Source organism: Mustela nigripes, chromosome 6 (assembly GCF_022355385.1).
Source record: "Mustela nigripes isolate SB6536 chromosome 6, MUSNIG.SB6536, whole genome shotgun sequence".
NCBI lineage: Eukaryota > Metazoa > Chordata > Mammalia > Carnivora > Mustelidae > Mustela > Mustela nigripes.
The window spans coordinates 121,498,583-121,521,667 of record NC_081562.1 but is presented as its reverse complement, the minus strand read 5'-3'; the positions used below and the strand labels follow the sequence as shown (position 1 = coordinate 121,521,667).

Sequence of the window (23,085 nt, the reverse complement as noted above, 5' to 3'; positions counted from 1 at the left end):
CGTTTTTCTCCTAGCCTTTTTGATACCCAGAATGTTACCACTTAAACTTACTTTCCCAGGTTAAGGCATTATTATTAAAATGCAAATACTCTTGAGATCAAACATGTGCACCAAAGTAAATCTCAAGAATCCCTTGCATAGGGGTGCCTGGGTGGCTCACTGGGTTAAAGCCTCTGCCTTCAGCGTAGGTCATGATCCCAGGGTCCTGAGATCGAGACCTGCATTGGGCTGTCTTCCCAGCAGGGAGCCTGCTTCCCTTCCTGTCTCTCTCTGCCTGCCTCTCTGCCTACTTGAGATCTCTGTCAAATAAATAAATAAAATCTTTAAAAAAAAAAAAGAATCCCTTGCATATTAATATCTACTAGGTAATCCTTTTCCATAAGGATGTTTCATGATGGGTTTGGAATAGAGAGGACAGAACATTTGAGGATTTTGAAATCACCACTGAAAACTTGGAAAGGAGGACTAGAAAGAAGAAAGCGGATAGTGAGGACAGCAAGAGCATTTGCAGATAAGTTTCACCTGCCTCAAGCTTTTTGCTAGAGTTGAAACTACTTTCACCCATGTATATTGATACAAACTCAATAAAATAAACAAGAAAATACATAAGGTGGAATAAAATGCTGATCTCCACTTCAATTTGGGGGTATCTTCTCCATGGGAGGGTACTAGGAATTGCAACTTTGCCTCTAATCAGATGTTCTCTGGGTATGATCAAGCAGGCAGAAGGATCTAAATTAACATAAGGCTACACAGAATGTCACAAATGCATCCTGACATCGCATGGCTAGCGGCCTTGAGGATTTCAGTTGTATTCAGCTGGACAAAAGGGAAGAATCAGAAGTACTAAGGACCAAGAATGAACTCATTGATATTTACGAGGTATTTAAAAACTATTTTTATTCTTTTTAAAAGATTTTATTTATTTATTTGACAGAGAGAGATCACAAGTAGGCAAAGAGAGAGGGGGAAGCAGGATCCCTTCTGAGCAGAGAGCCCAATGCGGGACTCGAGCCCAGAACCCTGAGATCATGACTGGAGTTGGAAGGCAGAGGCTTAACCCACTGAGCCACCCAGGCGCCCTAAAAACTAGTTTTATTATTTATAAAACCTTATTCAGCAATTGTCCTCACACACTTCTTGAGTTGCTTAAATCACACACACACAGAGCCATTCACCCTCCTGTGAATACACAAACTTTACAATCTTGGTTTACATGAAATCAATTACATATACCTTAACCTTGTTATGAATGGCTGTGGGGGGTTGATGAGTGACTAAGTATGGCTGTGTACCAGGAAGCGATGCCCTGACATCCAGCATACAGCTCATCCACTCTCTCCCCTAGGAAACCAAATACTACCTCTTCCAAGCTCCTTACTTTCTCAAATAGGAACACCTTTGTTTTCTCATGCTTATTATAAAATAAATTCTGAAAGTACAGGAAAATATGGAGAAAAAATTTAAACAGCTGTAATTCCACTCTTCATTTTTACTTATATACATCTGGAATTTGCTCTATGCAAATACACCAATACAACTATATCTTTTTATTTTGAACACCCTATTTCATAACAAGCATTTTTCTGGTAGTGGTTATATATCTTATGTCTACCTTATATATCTTATAAATCTACCTCTTTCTAAGGACTGAATATGATTCACAATTTTAATATGCTACATTTGTGTTGCCCAATCCCATGTGATAGGGAATTAAATGGTTTTCAAAACCTTCCTGTTCTAAATATTGCCAAAGTGAACATGCTTTCACTTGTTCAATTATTAGGACAAATTCCTAGGAAGTAGAATCAGTAAGTCAAAGACATTCCCTGTTTAATTTTTAAGCCTTTTGATTTGCAAAACTGGACTAAAAAAAGGGTGTACCAGGTTACAGTTTTCCTGTAGCAGGATGAGTGTTCATTTCCATACAACCTTCCTTCAATCTTGCCGATATTCATTAATCCAATATGAAAACAAGGTGTCTCATTTTTGTTTTAATTTGTATCCCCTGGTTAATTGAGAGGTCAAATTTAATTTTCTTATTATTTCCAGTAATTCATATTTTGGTTTTGGGTGTGACCCATCTGTTCATGTCCCTTGTCTGTGTTTTTCTATTTGGGGTGCTAGATTTTCTCCCTCTAAAGACACACCATTCAATTTTATTTTCTTTTTTCCTGTCACCTCATTTTTGGATCTATAGAACCACCCAAATATAATTATTTTGCTTAATCTAACCTAAACTCCCTCCCTTATCTACCCCACACCCCCACATATACAACATGAAGCCTCATGTTTTGTTTTACTCACCCAGAATAAGAAATGGTGAATTTGCAACTATGATCACAAATGGCACCCCCATGTACAACATCAGGCCAAAGCCGCTCACCACTGCCAAGGCAGCAGAAATCACCCCAAAGGCTGCGGTCCACATTTTGTTAGGTACGCAGTCACACCTGTAAGTTTGGAAGGAAAAATCATGGGATTTGTGGTGGTAGGTTCTATACTGAAATTCCATCAGTTTGTAACATTTTTGACTTGGACACCTATTCAGAAGGCTCCTGGGCAATAATTCCCATGCTAGTCTAGTGCAGACCTTTAATTCCCAGGCACTATCCCAGACCAAGTGGGGAAAAAGGAGAGAGGGAACAGAAAAGCTATCTGAGCTTTTACAAAACTTTCTAGGTGATTCTTCTGCAGCTAAGCAAGCAACTACTCCACTGATTGGTAGTTGAGAACCACAGAGTTATACTAAAACACTCCTGATGGTTAATTCCACTCTGCTCTTCAAAGGGTATAAATGGACTACAACAGCAAAGGGAGGGTAAGTCTTAGCAGAGTAAGTATCCATGTCCAGTACTCTTTCACCCAACCCTAGACTCCAGCTCACTGTAGATGCAAGACTAAATAGCTCATGTATTTCAGAGCCAGTTCAATATATATTTTGGTTAGCAAAATGTAGAAAGACTCCTCCTAAGACGTTTTCAGGATTTTCATCTACTGCTGAAGTGGGCTCTAGAAAAGTTGCTACTGATTGCAAAAGAATTGGAAATGTAGTCCATTTAGAATAATAGCCTGGGCCTATTTCCTAGAAGTGGGCATATATAGACAGCATTTTAAAGTATGGGTTCTTTTTTTTTTTTTGGATCTTTTTTTTTTACTTTTAATTTTTTATTTTTATAAACATATATTTTTATCCCCAGGGGTACAGGTCTGTGAATCACCAGGTTTACACACTTCACAGCACTCACCAAAGCACATACCCTCCCCAATGTCCATAATCCCACCCCCTTCTCCCAAACCCCCTCCCCCCAGCAACCCTCAGTTTGTTTTGTGAGATTAAGAGTCACTTATGGTTTGTCTCCCTCCCAATATTTGAATCTCCCTGATGGCTAGTGATGATGAACATTTTTTTTATGTGGCTGATAGCCATTTGTATGTCCTCATTGGAGAAGTGTCTGTTCATATATTCTGCCCTTTTTTTTTTAAATATGATTGTCTGTTTTGTGTATGTTGAGTTTGAGGAGTTCTTCATAGATCCTGGATAGCAACCTTTTGTCTGTACTGTCATTTGCAAATATCTTCTCCCATCCCGTGGGGTTGCCTCTTTGTTTTGTTAACTGTTTCCTTTGAGATACCAACTTACACCAGTTAGAGTGGCCAAAATTAGCAAGACAGGAAACCTGTGTTGGAGAGGTTGTGGAGAAAGGGGAACCCTCTTACACTGTTGGTGGGAATGCAAGTTGGTGCAGCCACTTTGGAAAACAGTGTGGAGATTCCTCAAGAAATTAAAAATAGAGCTTCCCTATGACCCTGCAATTGCAATACTGGGTATTTACCCCAAAGATACAGATGTAGTAAAAAGAAGGGCCATCTATACCTCAATGTTTATAGCAGCAATGGCCACGGTCGCCAAACTGTGCAAAGAACCAAAATGCCCTTCCACAGACGAATGGATAAGGAAGATGTGGTCCATATACAGAGTATTATGCCTCCATCAGAAGGGATGAATACCCAATTTTTGTAGCAACATGACGGGACTGGAAGAGATTATGCTGAGTGAAAGTCAAGTAGAGAGAGTCAATTATCATATGTTTTCACTTATTCGTGGAGCATAACAAATAACATGGAGGACATGGGGAGATGGAGAGGAGAAGGGAGTTGAGGGAAATTGGAAGGGGAGGTGAACCATGAGAGACTATGGACTCTGAAAAACAATCTGAGGGTTTTGAAGGGGCGGGGTGTGGGAGGTTGGGGGAACCAGGTGGTGGGTATTAGAGAGGGCACGGATTGTATGGAGCACTGGGTGTGGTGCAAAACCAATGAATACTGTTACGCTGAAAAGAAATAAAAAATTAAAAAAAGTATGGGTTCAGTACTTTACCTACCCAACAGCCACAACGTTATACTTTTTTAAAAAGATTATTTATTTATTTGTCAGAGAGGGAGGGGGGAGTACAAGCAGGGGGAGTGGCAGGCAGAGGGAGAAGCAGGCTCCCTGCTGAGCAGGGAACCTGATGCGGAACTTGATCCCAAGACCCTGGGATCATGACCTGAGCCAAAGGCAGATGCTTAACCAACTGAGCCAGCCAGGTACCCACCACATTACATTTTAAAATTTATATTTCACTTGTTTGTTAACTGCTTCAAAACAAATGACTGAGTCTCATCTCTGGATGTTTTTAGTAGGAGAGACAAACTAAGTTTGGATTGAAACCTAAGAGTAAACTATGGAAATGGAAGCACTGATTCTAATACAGTAACAACATGACTAAAGACCTTTTACTGTTGTAACAGTAAAATAGCTAAACTTTCTTATTATGAAAAAAATATTTTGCACCATGGTTGTAACTCACTTTCTGTCAATCCACCAGTTCTAGAAGTTAAATTGAGGGCCCTAAATCAACCACACAGACAAAATTTCAGAGCAAAAATAAGTTGCTTTGTTAGACTAAAATTTGACTATAATGAATACTTTCTTAAAACAATACTGGTTTATCTATGAAAAACCTGCAGCGAATATTATTCTCAATGGAGAAAAACTGAGAGCTTTTCTGCTAAGGTCAGGAACATGGCAGGGGCTGTCCACTACCACCACTGCTATTCAACATAGTACTAGAAGTCCTAGCCTCAGCAATCAGACAACAAGAAGAAATTAAAGGCATCCAAATCAGCAAAGAAGAAGTCAAACTATCCCTCTTTGCAGATGATATGATACTTTATGTGGAAAACCCAAAAGACTCCACTCCAAATCTGCTAGAACTTGTACAGGAATTCAGTAAAGTGTCAGGATATAAAATCAATGCACAGAAATCAGTTGCATTTCTATACACCAACAACAAGACAGAATAAAGATAAATTAAGGAGTCAATCTCATTTACAATTGCACCCAAAACCATAAGATACCTGGGAATAAACCTAACCAAAGAGGCAAAGAATCTATACTCGGAAAACTATAAAATACTCATGAGAGAAATTGAGGAAGGCACAAAGAAATGGAAAAATGTTTCATGCTCATGGATTGGAAGAACAAATATTGTGAAAATGTCTGAAGCAATTGACACATTTAATGCAATCCCTATTGGGGAATGTTGAAAAAGAAAGCCAAAGTTGGTGGCATCACAATTCCAAACTTCAAGCTCTATTACAAAGCTGTCATCATCAAGACAGTATGGTACCGGCACAAAAACAGACACATAATCAATAGAACAGAATAGAGAGCCCAGAAATGGACCCTCAACTCTATGGTCAACTAATCTTCAACAAAGCAGGAAAGGATGTCCAATGGAAAAAATGGTGCTCCCAAGAAATGGTGTTGGGAAAACTGGACAGCCACATGCATAAAAATAAAATTGGACCATTTCCTTACACCACACACAAAAACAGGTTCAAAATGGATGAAGGGCCTCAATGTGAGGCAGGAATCTGTCAAAATCATTGAGGAGAACAGAGGCAGCAACCTCTTTGACCTCAGCCACAGCAAATTCTTCTTGGAAACATCCCCAAAGGCAAGGGGAACAAGGGCAAAAATGAACTATTGGGACTTCATCAAGATCAAAAGCTTTTGCACAGCAAAGGAAACAGTCAACAAAACCAAAAGACAACTGATAGAATGGGAGATATTTGCAAATGACATATCAGATAAAGGGGTAGTATCTAAAGTCTACAAAGAACTTATCAAACTCAACACCCAAAGAACAAATAATCCAATCAAGAATTGGGCAGAGGACATGAACAGACATTTCTGCAAAGACATCCAGATGACCAACAGACACATGAAAAAGTGCTCCACATCACTCGATGTCAGGGAAATACAAATCAAAACCACAATGAGATACCATCTCACACCAGTCAGAATGGTTAAAATTAACAAGTCAGGAAATGACAGATGCTGGCGAGGATGCGGAGAAAGGGGAACCCTCCTACACTGTTGGTGGGAATGCAAGCTGGTGCAACCACTCTGGAAAACAGCATGGAGGTTCCTCAAAAATTTGAAAATAGAGCTACCCTATGACCCAGCAATTGTTCTGCTGGGTATTTACCCTAAAGATACAAATGTAGTGATCCAAAGGGGCACGTGCACCTCAATGTTTATAGCAGTAATGTCCACAATAGCCAAACTATGGAAAGAAACTAGATGTCCATCAACAGATGAATGGATAAAGAAGATGTGGTATATATACACAATGGAATACTATGCAGCCATCAAAAGAAATGAAATCTTGCCATTTGTAACAATGTGGATGGAACTAGAGGGTATTAGGCTGAGTGAAATAAGTCAATCAGAGAAAGACAATGATCATATGATCTCCCTGACATGAGGAAGTTGAGAGGCAATGTGGGGAGTTTGGGGGGTAGGAAAAGAATAAATGAAAGAAGATGGGATCAGGAGGGAGACAAACCGTAAGAGACTCTTAATCTCACAAAACAAACTGAGAGTTGTCAGGGGTAAGATGGGTAGGGAGAGGGTAGTTGTGTTATGGACACCGGGGAGGGTGTGTGCTATGGTGAGTGCTGTGAACTGTGTAAACCTGTCGATTCACAGACCTGTACCCCTGGAGCTAATAATACATTATATGTTAATAAAAAAAAATAAAATAAAACAATACTGGCTTATGGCAGTTTAAAAGAAGAAGGTAACGAAGATGAACTCTGAAATCAGAAAGATTAAGGAGGATAAAAGTTACATATGACACATTTATTTCCATTCCCTCTTTCAAGTTTCTGGATTTTTTGGTATAAATTTTCCAGAGGATGGGAGGCATGATTTTACTTTGACTAATTACTGAGCTGACTTTCTCTCATTGACCTTTATTTTATTTTTATTATTTTTTTAAAACATTTTATTTATTTATTTATTTGACAGACAGAGATCACAAGCAGGCAAAGAGGAAAGCAGAGAGAAAGGAGGAAGCAGGCTTCCCACTGAGCAGAAAGCCCGATGTGGGGCTTGATCCCAGGATCCTGAGATCATGGCCCTAGCCGAAGGCAGAGGCTTTAACCCACTGAGCCACCCAGGCACCCCTCAATGACCTTTATTTTAATGTTCAATAGACCACGGAGGAAAAAATTTGAAAGTGAACACTGTAGGAGTTTGGTGAATACATTTGCAGATATTCCAGTGTCCTAGATGGATTTGGTTTTAAGCAGTTTATCAGAATGATCTAGCAGAGTCTTAGAACTTTGGATTTCCTGGAACCTAGCTCTGCAGATTCTGATACAATAAGTTTGTAGGGAAGCTGCAGAGTCTGAATATCTAAATCTTTCCTCATATGATTCCAGTGCTCAGGCCAATTTGGGCATCACTGACAGCAAGATGGCCCATCCTCTGAATTTCTAATTCACTTAGCAGACAAGGGCTAAACTAAAAATTATTGTCCTTAGAAAACAATCTGTATGTTTGGTGAGAGATCCTTATCTTCCTTGAAAGGTAATCATGTCTCCTATGAGTAAACAATAATTTCCAGTGTATTTGAGAAGGGAAAGATTTTCCCCAGATTGTTTCAGAAACTGATTGAATATTTGGGGTAAGTTTTGACATTTCCAAAATGTTAGACAAGTTTGAAATAGTCTAGAAGCTCAACATACCACTACTATACTGTAGAATGAGGTTCAGATTAGAGCATAAATTTGGAAAAGTCTTACTATTGTTCTTATCACTCCACTGTAAGACAATGAATATTGAACCCTAAAATGTGTTTGAACAAGGCTTCTGTGTGAGGCAAATGCAGGTATGCAAGGAGTAGCCTTCCTGTGAAGGATCTGAGACAAGCAGGACAGGCAATGTTTTAGGGACTGTCTAGGAGGCCCCACCCAGAACACAGAGAAGAGATTCTCTGTGATAACAGAGAGAGGAGTGAGAGGTGCTAAGAAACTTGGATACACTCTCACAGGAGAATGGGTTTTATTTTTGATACCAGAAAAGGCATGAATTGAACCATCATGGCAACATCTTTACCTTAAGTATTTTCCTGCTCCTTTTCCTCTTCTCCTTGGGCATGCTCCAACCAGAAGCCAACTTAGCAAGATGAGAAGTAGGAAGAAAAGTGCTACAAGAGGACTGGTGAGTCCCTTTTTTCCCCCATTAAGGACTGTCCCAGGCAGCACACTCTGGCTAAGAGTGCTGGCAGCGTGGGGGTGGGGGGGAACCTTAGCTTCAAATCTAGTTATCTTTGCTTATTTTTTTTTAATTACATGATTTTGTTTTGTTTGTTACATGGACATGGACATTTTAATTCAGACTAGAGGATTTTGTCTTACCTAAGATGATCACAAAACTCACAGGGCCTGCCTGAATTTTCATGGGGCAGAGGAAGAACTGCTCTACCTACAAAACTTAAAGAGAACAAAGGGAGACAAAAATAAAGTTGTATATTTATATCTCATGAGTCCTTTGTGTTCAGTGTGTTGGTTACAAACACATAAATTCTTCAAAGACACATAAATATAAATCATTTTCTAATTGCCTTTGGTACAGGATTTATTTTCTGTATTACTGTCCATAGTCATTTAAGTCAGATAAGCAAGAATTGATATAAACGTCTATCTTCAGAACCAACTATCTAGTAGACAAGTTTTATCAAACCAGTTGTTGGTACCTTGTAGATTCCACACGAGTTTAAGATTTTTTTTTTTAACTCTACTGACTTGAAAAAGACAGAATTTTGTCTTTCCCTCCCCACATTCTGCCTCCTCCCTCAATGGCTCCCTCCCTCCCTCCTAAGCCTCCTCTTTAGTATTTTGGTTTGTTCCTTTTCTAGGGCATTGTGGTCTTTCTTTGCAGAATAACAAAGCTGTGAGGTAGTTTACTGACTCAAAGAGGTACCCATTGTAGTTATTTGACTCCCTTTGTCTACTGGGGCCTCATTTTCCTCTACCTTAAAATCTAGAGGTTGAATTATATCATTTGTTCCCAAATCAACCTACAAATGAGAATCAAGTAGACAAGCTTTTGAAATACAGATTTTTAAACTGAACCCCCAGAATAGGGGGGTTCAATAGGGCAAGGCCTCAGAATACATGGACTTAAGAGTTGTCTCTGTGACGCTGCTGTGAGAATCACTGGAATGATATAATCTGTAGTGTTCTTTCTACACCTAAATTCTTTTATTTGTCGATATTTTTCACATTTTAGCTTTCTGATCACAAGAGACTAAATTAACCCTAAGGCCTAGATAACAATTTTTAAGTGCTTAACAAGATAAAGCCGACATCAGAACAATGAAGATATCTAAGTCAATTAAATTAAAGATTATTTTTATATGGTTAAAAGTACTAGTTCAAACTTATAAATAGGACTTGTTGTTTAGTTCTATCAGCATATCTGCCTCCAAATGGTCATAATTGGCAAATATGTAAGGTAAAAAAAAATACACCAAATCAAACAAAACTGGCCACAATTTCTTTTTCTTTTCTTTTTTTTTTAAAGATTTATTTATGTATTTGTTAGAGAGAGAGGGAGAGAGCACAAGCAGGGGGAGTGGCAGGCAGAGGGCGAGGGAGAAGCAGGCTCCCTGCTAGGCAGGGAGCCCATGTGGGACTCAATCCCAGGATGCTGGGATCATAACCTGAGCTGAAGGCAGATATTTAGCTGACTGAGCCACCCAAGTGTCCCTAACCACAATTTCTGTATTTCTTTTTACTATTCTATGTGATTGCACACTATTGCTAATGGGGAAAAAGTTTAAAAAATGAGAGTTTAGTGTTAGACGTCAACAAAACCTGGAGTAGGTATTTCGCAAGTCTCATGACTCCACCCAACTCCCAGAAATATAGAAAAACAAGCATATATTTTCAGAATTCTGTAAACTCTGGAAAATAGTCAAATGCTTACAACAAGTAAACAAATGTTGAATAAAAGGTGGGGAAGTACTTCAGAATTGCTGAAAAATTTTATTGTTATTTTACATGCCATGTCTCTCTCCCTCTCCAGTGTAGTAGAAGTCTTAAAGTGGCAGTGACCATAAAGTGACAGATGTATTAAAGTGGCCACAGCCTCAAGGAGGCAATAGCATTAAGGCAACAGCAGTCTTAAAGCATTAACAGCTGTGTTACCAGTATGGAACCAATTCTAAGCTTTTACCTAGGGCTGATCCCCAGGCACAGTGTAAGCCTTGCTAAGTGTTGAAGGAGGGTCCAGGCATAGAACCATGTTGCAAAAATTGGGAGAGCTCCTGGCATCCAGAGAAATCTATGTCAAGACACTAGCTAAATGAAAGCTAAGTTACAGAAACTTCAGTGAGTACAAAAACAATAATTACAGTCTTTACAATAATAGTTTGGGAAAATCACTAAGAAAATGGACTACTACAGTCTTAAATAAACACATTAAAAAACAACAGAGAACTCTAGGAAATCTGATTTGAAGTTAAGTTTGTACCAGTTTAATGTAGATTGTTTTAAATTGAGAATTATAAATCTCCATGGTAACCCTAAAGAAAATCTCACAAAGTCACTGCCAAAGGGAATGACAAGAAAATCAAACAGCTCACTAGAAAAATAAAAACTAAACATTCAAGATGCATAAATGGATGAAATGAGGGGGAAAAAAGCTGTAAGATATATAGAATACAAATAGCAAAATAGCAGAAGTCCTTCCTTCTCAGCAGTTATTTTATTTTTTTTAAGATTTTATTTATTTATTTAACAAAGAGAGATCACAAGCAGGCAGAGAGGCAGGCAGAGAGAGCAAGGGAAGCAGGCTCCTGCTGAGCAGAGAGCCCAATACAGGGCTCGATCTCAGGACCTGAGCTGAAGGCAGAGGCTTTAACCCAATGAGCCACCCAGGCGCCCCTCAGCAGTTATTTTAAAATGTAAATGGATTAAACTCTCCAGTCAAAACGTAGAGATTGAAAGAATGGATAAAATAGCATGATTCAACTATATGCTGTCTACAAGAGACTCTAGATTTGAAGACATAAACAAATTGAAAGTTAAAGGATGAATAAAGATATTCCATATGAGTAGTAACCAAAGGACAGCAGGGGTGGATATACTGATATAAGACAAAACAAACTTTATTTTAAAAATAGTTAACAGAGACAAAGAAGGACATTATATATTGATAAAAAGGCCAATTCATCAAGAGGATTTAAAAACTACAAACAGACATGCACCACCAATAGAGACCGAAAATACATGAAGCAAATATTGACAGACTTGCAGAGAGAAATAGGTAGCTCTACAATAATAGCTGGAGAATTCAATATACCACTTTCAATAATGGATAAAACATCCAGGCAGATACTCTATAATGAAACATAAGAAATGGACAACTCTATAAATCAGTTAGACTTACAGAGATACATAGAACACTCAACCCAATGATATCAGAAAATACATTATTCTCAAGCACACATGAAATATTCTCTGGAATAGATCATATGTTTGGTTACAAAACAAGTCTGAAAATGTAAAAATATTGAAATTATACAAAGTACCTTTTCAACTAACAATGGAGTGATGCTCCAAATCACTAATAGAGGGAAAGCTGAATAATTCAAAATATATGGAAATTAACTCTCTATTTAATAACTAATGGGCCAAAGAACAAATCACATGGGAAATTAGAAAATACTTAGCAATAAATGAAAACAAATACACGGCATACCAGAACTTACTGGATGTAGTGCTCACAGATAAATTTATACTACATTAGAAAAAGACAAAGATCTTAAATCACTTTATGGTATTAGACATCTTGTAGAAACAGAAACAAAACAAAACCCAAAGCTAACAGAAGTAAGGAAGGAAATGAAAGATTAGAATAGAAAAAAATAAAACTAAGTATAGAAAAAAAAAAAAGGAGAACCAACGAAAGTAAAATTTGGCTATTTAAAAAAAAATCAGCAAATTGACAAACCTTTATCTAGAGTGACAAAGAAAAAAGAAGATCCAAATAACTAAATCAGATATGAAAGTGAAGATATTACTACTGCTTATAGAAAAAATAGAAAGGATTATTTTAAAAATACTATAAAAAACTTACACCAACAAATTAGGTAACCTAGATGAAATGCACAAATTCCTAGAACCACGAACAAATGACATAAACTGACTCACGATGAAACAGAAAATCTCAACAGACATGTAACAAGTAAAAAGATTGAATTAATAATCAAAAACCTTCCAAAAAAGAAAAGTCCAACACCAGATCATTGTACTGGTGAATTTTACTAAACATGTAAGGAAGAATTAACACCAATTATTCTCAAATCCTTCCAAAAGGTTGAAAAAGGAACACTAATACTAATGCAAGATAAAGACTACAAGAAGAAAACTACAGATCAATATCTTTTATGAATATGGATCCTTAATAAAATTCTAGTAAACCCAATTCAATAGCACATTAAAAGGATTATACATCATGACCAAGTGGGATTTATCCCAGGAATGCAAGAGAGGTTCAACATGGGAAAATCAATCAATGTAATATACCACACTAATAGGACAAAGGATTAAAACTATGTGATCATCTCAACAGATGCAGAATAGACATTTGACAAGACCTAATACCCATTTACAATAAAAATACTCAAAAAACAAGGAATGGAAATGAACTTCCTCAAAATGATAGGTGCATTTATGAAAACCGCATAGCTAAATTATACTCAATAGTGAAAGACTGAAAGATTTCCCTCTAAATCCTGGAACACGATAAAGATGCCCATTTTCACCAATGACACTCAACACTGAAATAGAAGTGCTATCCAGAGCAATAAGAAAGAGCAATAAAAGGAACTCAAATTGGAAGTGAAGAATGTAACTCTTCCTTTTTACAGATTACATGATTCTATACACGAAAAATTTCAAATAATCCACAATAAAATTAATAGAGTTAATAAACAAATTAAGCAAAGCTGCAAGATACAAGATCAATACACAAAAATCAGTTGTGTTTCCATTTATGTGCAATGAACAATCCAAAAAATGACATGAAGAAAGCAATTGCATTTACATAGTGTCTAAAAGAATAAAATACTTAGAAATAAACTTAACCAAGGAAATGAAAGACTAAAAATTACAAAAAATTGGCAAAAGAAAATAATAATGGAAAGACATCCTTAGTTCATGGGGAGGAAGAGAGTATTGTTCAAATGTCAATCTCACCTAAACCAACCTATAGATTCAGCATACTCTTTATTACAAAATGCCAATGGCCTTTTTCTTTTCTTGAGAGATGGAAAAGTCAACCTTCAAATTCATATGGAATTGCAAGAATCCCTGGATATCCAAAATAATCATGAAAAAGAAGAAAAGAATTGGAGGACTGAGACTTCAAGACTTCAAAATTCACAACAAAGCTACAGCAATTAAAGCAGTGTGGTGCTGGCATATCAACAGACATGTAGGCTAATGGAATAGAATTGAGAGTCCACAGAAATAAACCCATATATCTACAGCCAATTGATTTTTGACAAGGATGCCAAATCCAGTCAACTGGGAAAGAACAATCTCTTCATCACATGGTACTTGGACAACTAGGTTTCCATATGTACAAGAATGAAGTTAGACCTCTACTCACACCATATACAAAAATGAACTAAAAACCAATCAACAACTTAAATATAAGAGCTAAAACCATAGAAAGTTTTCAATTCTTAGAAGGAAACAGGGCAAAGGTACATGACCTTGGACTTGTCAACAGATTCCTAGACGTAACACCAAAAGCATAAGTAGCAAAAGAAAAATGGTAAAAGATAAATTGGATTTCTTCAACATTAAAAGCTTTTGTGCATTAAAGACATTATCGAGAAAGTGAAGAGACCGTATGACAGAATGGGAGGAAATATTCATAAATCATATATCTTTTCTTGAGAAAGAAAGAGAAAACGAGCAAGCAAGAACATGAGCAGGGGAGAGGGGCAGAGAAAGAGAGAGATTGAAAATCTTAAGTGGGCTCCACTCCCAGCACCGAGCCCGACTCAGGGCTTGATCTCACAACCCTGAGATCATGACCTAAGCTGAAACCAAGAGCTGGATGTTCAACCAACTGAGCCACCCAGATGTCTCTACAAATCTGATAAAGGTTTAACACCCAGAATACACAAAGTACTCATTAACAACAGGACTCAACAACAAAAAGACAAACAACCCAATGGAAAAAAATGGGCAAAGGACTTGCATAGATATCTCTCCAAAGAAGACAGGCAAATGGCCAATAAGCACATGAAGATACTTAACATCATTCATAATTAGGGAAATGTAAATTAAACCACACTTTGCTACTACTAAGATAGCTGTCATCAATGTTGGTGAGGATGTGTGGAAATTAGAACCCTTACACACTGCTGGTAGGATGTAAAATGGGGTAGCCTCTGTGGCAAGTGGTTTGGCACTTCTTGGAATAGCTAAACACAGAATTACATAACTCACCAATTCAACTCCTAGGAATATATTGAAAACAGCAGCTCAGACAAATATTTGTATACCCGTGTTCACTGCAACATTATTCACAAAAGCCAAAAGGTGGAAACATTCCAAGTGCCCAACAATAGACAAGTGAATAAACACCACTGTTTATATATGATGAAACATTAGTCAGGAAAAGGAATAGTGTTTTGATACATGCTACATAATAGTTGAACCTTGAAAACGTTATGGTAAGTGAAATAAACCGGTCACAAAAGAACAAATATTGTATGATTTCACTTAAATGAAATCTCTAGAATAGGCAAGTTCATAGAAATAGAAAGTTGATAAAGATTAACTGGGGGGGGGCAGGGGAAGGTTGTATGTGGGTGGCTTAGTCAGTTAAGCATCTGCCTTTGGCTCAGGTCATGATCCCAGGGTCCTGGGATCGCCCTGCGTGGGGCTCCTTGTTTGAGGGGGAAGCCTGCTTCTCCCTCTCTTACTCCCCCTGCTTGTGTTCCCTCTCTTGCTGTCTCTGTCAAATAAATAAATAAAATCTTAAAAAAAAAAAGTTAATAGGGATTGGGGTGTGGGGAGGCCATGGGGGGTTACAGGCTGAGACTTACATAAATTGTTTGGAGTGATGAAAAATGTTTAGAACCAGATAGTTGTGATGGTTGTACAACAGTGTGAATCTAATTAATACCACTAAATTGCACACTGAAAAATGATTGAAATGACATATTTTATATCTTTTATATGTATTTCACCACACACAAATATTTTTTAAAAGAGTTAAACAACTAATAAAACTGCTTTACCTGTAGCATGATATGATTGCGAATAATATGATTAGAAGGTATGCCAAGTGAAACAAAGGGATCACTGTCATAGAAGTGGCTTGAAATTCCAGTTGTCTGGAAAGTGATGTAAAGTAGACCACCTGCCACAGAAAATATACCCAAGTAAATAACTTTTCATTCCAATATTTGTGTGTAAGTGACAAAAACTACTGAAACACTACAGCTTATTCATTGAAACGACATGTTAAAATTTGTGGACTATGACTTTAGAATAAAGAAGACAACATAGATTTGCTTCTTCCCACAAATCTATGGCATGGTTTCCAAAGTCTCTTGCAAAAAAGCAAAGTTTAAAACTTCTGAATATACAAAATCTGAGTTCTATATAAGACCATGAAGGCATTAATAGCCACAGGAAAGTGTCGCTTTTTCTAAATTTCATTACGTTTTTGACTTTTACAATTTTAAGTGCATTGATATTTCAGAAAGACCTGGCATTCAAAGCCTTTTTCCAGTAGCTGTCTCACTTTACCAGGCTTATTCACAAGTATTAAAGGGCTTGCTGGCCCAACATTACAGAATTGTAAGCATGTGCCTGGCACTGTGCTAGAATTTACTCAGAAAATGCTAAGCTAGTTCTTTTTTCGTAAACACTATGAACTTCTGTTTGAAGGGGTTTTTGTTGTTGTTATGTTTTTTGGGTTGCTTGGGTTTTTTGTTTTGTTTTGTTTTTAATTTCAGTGAACTCCAAACAAGTTTTAGGGAGCTCCCCCAAACAGCAAAGACTTTAACTAAAAGTAGGAATTTCAAAGTCATTTGACTAGGAAACCTGATGATCAATGTCTGTATGGAACTGACCTACCTTGAGGATGTAGAATTTGTGTTTTCCACCAACACTGCTAAGGATTTAAGATTTGTAGCATCCTTTGATGTGTGAGATTAAGGACATTGGTTTAAGTACCGAATAGAGTAGAGCACTCCCAGCTTCGAGGCAAGGACTCCATCAAATAATTGGGGAGTGCTACTGCTACGATCCTTGGGGAAAGTTTCCTATTCCTCCCACCTTCTCCTGGCCTCCCTCTAAAGCCCAGCCACCAGGTACCTGGATCTTCTTCAAGGCCAGACTCTTTTCGATGTTGCTAAATTGGTTCAGGAAATGGATCAGCCACATCTTGCTATGCTCGTTGACCTCGCCATCCTCAGTCTTCAGGAAGTACAGCAGCCGCATGGCCTTGGCCCTCACGAGTAACTGGTTCTTTCCCATCCTCTTGCCTAAAAACGTTCCTCCAATGGTCCCGGCCAGGTAGATGGGCTGGCCTGTTGGGTTGAAGATTGGGAAGGTGACGTTTCCCAGGTCGAGGTTTTTGTTCCTCTGCCAGACAGCCAGGAGCGGGTTGGAGGGAACGCAGAAATCCTCGTTCTTAGCACACACCTGATCGTAGCGGGTCTGGGTTCCGTTTTCCTTGGTCACATACAGATCCTGTATCGCAGCGTCCAGTTTACTAATTTCTTCCAGGATTTCTTGTTCCAGCACGGAGGTGGTGTTGGAGACCGCCAGAATGCAAGCGAAATTGACTTCAGTGCTCTTCCTGGAGATGGAGAAGTGGTAAGAGTCGTTGGCGGTGAAATGTCCCTGCACAAAGCGCCGCTCAGCCTTGGCCGGGCTCCCGATGGGGGTGTACTGCTCCTCCAGGTTTTCCTCTTTATCCTTGGGTAAGTAAATCAAGCCGGTGCCCAGAATGGCCGTCAGCGCAATGGGCGCCAGCAGGAAGATCCAGGGGTGCGAGCCCACCACCCACCCCAGCTTTCCGAAGGCGCGGGAGAGAGGCGCCTCCAGGCAGTCGGTGTGGCAGTGGGGTCTCTCCGACGGCTGATTTTCCGACCGTGACCTTGAGCGTGACCATGACACCGGCGGGCCTGAAGGCCCCCTCGCGGACCTCGACTGGGAATGGGACGCCCCAAGGGACTGCGTGTGCTGCCCCAAAGCCAGGTTAAGCTTGGGTTCCAGTCCATGACTTGACTGCAAGGGCCGCTCCGACTCGGGCTTGGAGGCGGGCAGCGGCTGTGCCCGCGGGCGCGCCCCCCCGCTCCGACGGCCTCCCGGAGTCCCGCCCGGGCTGGGCCTGGGCTTTCGGCCTAGTCTCCGGCTGCGGCCGCCGTGGCGGCTCCGGCTCCGGCTCCGGCTTCTGGGCTGCGGACTGGGGCCCGGCCTCTGGCGCAACCTTGGAGGGACTGAGGCTCATTTCCGGGAAGGCGAGGCGACGTTCTCACTCGGGGCGGCAGGTGAGACGGCAGCCACCGGACGGAGCGCCCATCTCACCGCACCCGACGGTTTCCAGAAGTTCCAAGGGAGTCTGTTTGAGCTCCGGCTGCTCGCGCCCCGACCCTGCAGGCTTCGGGGCGGAGCACGTGTCCGGACCCATGGCCCGACGAGCCCCAAATCTGCGTGTGGCGAGCCCGTGCCCTCCGGAGTCGAGTTAATACAGAAGCACTTCTTAAAGGTAAGATGCTGCCTGTTGTGCAAGACTTACATTGGGGGGGGGGGGGGGGTCTCACACACACACACACACACACACACACACACACACATGTTCTAGCCTTTCTGGGATCATCCAGTAACACAGTTCTTGGGTAAGGGGAGCCTGCTACACTGAATGCATTGTTTTTATCAAACCGAACATAAACATTCTCCTCGTAAAAAGTTAGAAGGCAACATGTAGAATGAAACGTGAGTGTTTATCTTTGGTCTGTTCCACAGTTCCCAGGATGGAGGGACCCCTGTGTTCATGTCACCATTTTCATGAAAGTCCTCACCCACCTTTTGACGTGCAGGTGACTAGAAGGCAGGCGGGTGGCGAGCGGGTCCTAGAATCAGGAAAATTGCTCGTCACGTTTTCCGTGGTTGGCGGTCACTTAGCATTGATTGTGGTTGTGTTTTTATGTGCGGAGATACCGCGTTTTAACGAAATCTCAAGATTCTAAGAATATCAAGTCCAAGACTTTGAGGAAGATATCTCTAACAATATTTTAAAGGAGAAAGAAATAGGAGGTATTACGTTGGTTTTCCAGAAAGTCATGGTTTAAGAGTGACCTTAATAACCACAAGGTGGCACCCGTTTTCTGTTCTAAAAGTTACATTAAATGGGAGGAGGATTCCTCTTCTTCGGCTTGTTGCAAGTCCTAGTTATAGCTATATCTTGAGTTTGTCATTGGTGCGGTATAAATCTAATGTATCACATTTAAAAAATGGGGGGTGGGGGCGCCTGGGTGGCTCAGTGAGTTAAGCCACTGCCTTTGGCGCAGGTCATGCCTGGGATCGAGCCCGGCATCGGGCTCTTTGCTGGGCAGGGAGCCTGCTTCCTCCCTTTCTCTCTGCCTGCCTCTCTGCCTACTTGTGATCTTCTCTGTCAAATAAATAAATAAAATAAAATTTAAAAAAGGGGGGGGAACTGATTTGGGAATTCCATTTGTTAAACCATATCTATATTATGGAGAGAATGGCTCAGCTCTTATCCTAAACATTTAGGATGAAATATTAGAGGGAGGGTGTTCACAAGTGCTCTGTAATGTGTAAAACTAGGATCTTTTACTGCCCATCTTTATGGTATTTCTTTAGCACAATATCGGCGTGGTTTTTTTTTTTTTTTCATTCTCAAAACATAACCCCTAAACTTCTACAATTGCTCTTAAATCAGCCACCATAAGGCACTAAATTCTATAGAAAAATATGTTCTTCAATTTGATTTTATTGAGTTTCTTCATTCTAGTTTATTAATTCTAAATTATTTAATTTTACTAATCTATATATGTAGATTACTAATGTTTGTGTGGGTTTAGAAGGTCAAAAAAAATCACTAATAGTTATTCCCCACCAGTTTTTCTGTATCATTCTATAAAAGGAATTTGACATTTTTAAAATGCGCTCATCTGCTATATTTGAGTTGTGAAAGCTTTTCATATTGATTTTGGCGCTCTCGACTATATCCAGAACAGCCAGAACATGGCCTAGAAGTCACATGTCTTTAGTGACAAGTCTCTTAAGTTGCTTCCTTTCAATTCACACAATACTCTGGCCTTTAATCTGAGAATGGTGTCTACTTTGTCAGGATTGGATTCTCCATACTTTGTGAAATGCCTTCTGGATGAGAAGGGGGTGGGTATTGAGAACTCAAGAATACAGTTTAGGACTTAAAATTTTATCTAGTCTACTTCTTATCCATCTTCAGTCTGGGTAAAATTAAACAGGCAAAGCATTACCTTTTCTTTATCTCTTATTGCTATGTGGATTCCATTTCCTTCTCTTCCCCAGTCCTTTCAAGCAGCCCCCATGTCCCATTTTTTTCTCTTTCCCCCATTTCTCCTTTTGTAAGTCTCATTCTCTCAGGTTAGCCAAACTGAGTTTGGTATAAATAAAGGGCAGTTGCCCATTATATTTATTTTTTATTTAAAAATTTTTTTTGCCCATTACTATGCATAAGATGCTTCTCTTTTAACTGTGTATTTTAGTTACTGGTTAATCTGTTTCCCACACTTGAGTATGAGCTCCTCAGAGACAAGGAGGACATCTTGTTTTTGTTGTTCAGAGGACACTCCAATGTTAGTCATAACTTAGGCGCTACTGCTTATCTTTCCACAGCTCTAGAAATTATAAAATTCAAATATGGCAGAAATAATAATGGCCGAAATGTATTCTGTAGATCCTGTAGATCTGCTCAGATGCCTGTGTTCTGAAACACCAGGTATCATTTTGCGACTTTTCACCTGCCCTATCTTAAGCCTTTTACCTTTTCCTTTGCTCCTTGTTGAAATTAAAACAGTATAGCTTTCCTCATAACTCATATAATAATCTATCACAGAGTGTTATGAAGTCACTCAGTTTTCCTTTTTCTAGATTGAAATCTAAAGGTTTAATAAATTGATTGGCCATTGAGAAGAGGCTGTAAAACTGAGAGATGAATAGTTAAGAAAGAAACTGAAAAAGGACAGCAGCAAGAACTGATCATGAATGTATTGTTGGGGAAGAAAAAAAAATGTGTGTGTGTGAAAGAGAGAGAGAAGGAACAGAAGAAGACGGAGAGAGAATCCCAGGTACGCTCTATGCCTAGTGTGGAGCCTGACTTGGGGCTCCATCTCACAACCCTGAGATCATGACCTGAGCCAAAATCAAGAGAAGACACTTAACTGGCTGAGTTACCCAGGTGCCCCAAGAAACACATGGTTAAAATGCATGTACACAATAGTAGAGTGGTAGGCTTTTATACTAATGGTCTCCAATGAATCATGGCTCCCAGTATTTATGACTTTTTGTGGTTCCCTCCCACATTGGCCGTGTGACTTACTTGGTCCCATGGGACATCAGCAACCGTGACACAAACAGAAGGTTGATTAGTACTTATGCATTTGGGACTTGCCTTCTTGGAAGCAAGAGAACTCAGGTCTTTATGGACTTGGGGTTCACAATGCTGATGGTAAAACTTTCTGAAGTAGTTACTTTATCATTGAACTTCATTAAATTCCTTTTTATATAATAAGGTGAATCTCTTATTTTCGTCAGTATAGTGATGCCCAAAAACATGGCTCAGGAAATAGCAGAAGACAAGCTGGAGAATGCTTGAGAGAAAGAAAAATAGAGATTTCCATAAAGAAATTGCTAGAATTTGGGAGAACAAATTAGACAGAACACTTAAGTAGAGATCTTGAAGGTCACATTCAACATACAGAAAGGAAAACACAGCAACAATAACCAGACTTGACAGGGGACTTTAAAGGGGCAGGGAATAATTAAAAATTAATAGGTTAGAGAGAGTGACTAGAGTCTTAAAAAATGTAACAGAGAAAACCAGACTAATGCCCCCAGAGGGAGCACAAATCCAGGAGATAACAGTAATTGCAAGTGCCCTTGGAGATTTTCCCTTGAAGAGCAGGGGAGCTAGTCAGAGTGGTTACAAAAAGTCTGAACAGACTTTTAAGTCTAGAACAAGGACAATTAAATTAGACCCTTTCACATATTATTAAGTCAGTCTCGAAGTGATAAAGTTATTTAGGTAAAGATTTTTGTATCTCCTGGGTCCTAAGGGACCAAGAATTTCTTGAGTTAAATCTTCTCCGAAGAGAAACACAAGAAAGAGGAGAAGTACTACAAGGAACTAGGAGGGACCAAATTGATTGACCTGGGCCCGATGGCTACTGAGAGAGTATGAATTTTTCCAATGGAGGCAACGGTGGGCAAGATTCGGTAAACAGTGGGTGGTTTTGATCATTCAGTAACTCCTTGGCTTTATATTTCTGTCCTGTAGGAACCTTCCTAAAACAAAAATAGAAGACTATGTTAACAAAGCCATGTCTGAGCCCTAAACCAAGGAGAAATAATGAAGGGAGAACACTCAGTCCCACCAAACAGGGCTGCTGATAAGGAAAGGGATCACTGTGAGGGGCAGGATAAGATTTGTAAAATTAAGGGAACCTTCTTAAAAGAGTAGGGGAAATGTAGCCTGGAAGAACGTGGTCATAGATCTCTACCACAGTGAACAATGGGAGAAAGGGAAGATTTTTTGCATCCCATTGAAGTCAAGTAACTTCTTTTTTTTTTTTAATATTTTATTTATTTATTTGACAGAGATCACAAGTAGGCAGAGAGGCAGAGAGAGAGAGAGGGAAGCAGGCTCCCCACCGAGCAGAGAGCCCGATGCGGGGCTCCATCCCAGGACCCTGGGATCATGACCTGAGCCAAAGGCAGAGGCTTAACCCACTGAGCCACCCAGGCGCCCTGAAGTCAAGTAACTTCTTAAGACTACAGAAAATCCAAAAGCTGATTAAGGTTAGTTTTTTGGAGGAGAGAACATGGCAGAAGTATTGAACCTCATTATAGGCCCCAAGGGGCATAGACTTCAGGAGCATGAAGAACAGATTCTTTCTGTTCAGGAATCTGCTGAGAATGACTCTACAGCTGAAATGGATGTGGGGACCCCAGGGGAAAGTGACCCTAAGACACAAGTTCTAGGGCCCACATAAATTCTGCTCAAACAGGACTAGACAGAATACATACTCAATCCAAGAGTATGTGGTCTACACGGGCAGTGGAAATGAAGCTGTTTGGGATACTTTTCAAGGAATTCTGGCATCCTAGTTAAAAGTATGGACTTTGAGGCTGATATGCTTGGGTTCACCGCCCAGCTCAACCTTACTATCTGTGTGATTTGGGGAAAGTTACTTAACCTCTCTCTTTCACATTTTCCATTTGTCAAATGGAGAAGATAATACCTCGCTATCGGGGTTCTTAGGATTAAATTATTTAAGACATGTAAAATTATTTAAAACACATGAAATTCAATAAGGGCTAATTGTTAGAAATATTTTCATCATTGAATGGGACTTCTTATTTGTTTTAGTTTTATACCTTTGTAGAGGTAAGGAGAGCTTGCTACAAAGTATTTTT

The 23,085-nt window shown here is 39.5% G+C and overlaps 1 protein-coding gene across 1 annotated transcript in view; it reads right to left on the bottom strand.

The window, feature by feature from the left end:
- Positions 1-18,073, bottom strand: part of LOC132020410 (patched domain-containing protein 3) — a 54,707-nt gene extending 36,634 nt beyond the window's left edge. Inside the window, exons 1-4 of the mRNA XM_059404556.1 lie at positions 17,971-18,073; positions 16,753-17,882; positions 15,669-15,790; positions 2,308-2,453 (exon numbers count right to left, since the gene is read on the bottom strand). Coding sequence (XP_059260539.1) covers positions 2,308-2,453; positions 15,669-15,790; positions 16,753-17,882; positions 17,971-18,073 — 1,501 coding nt within the window. The remainder of the gene's footprint in view (positions 1-2,307; positions 2,454-15,668; positions 15,791-16,752; positions 17,883-17,970) is intronic.
- Positions 18,074-23,085: the final 5,012 nt, after the last annotated feature.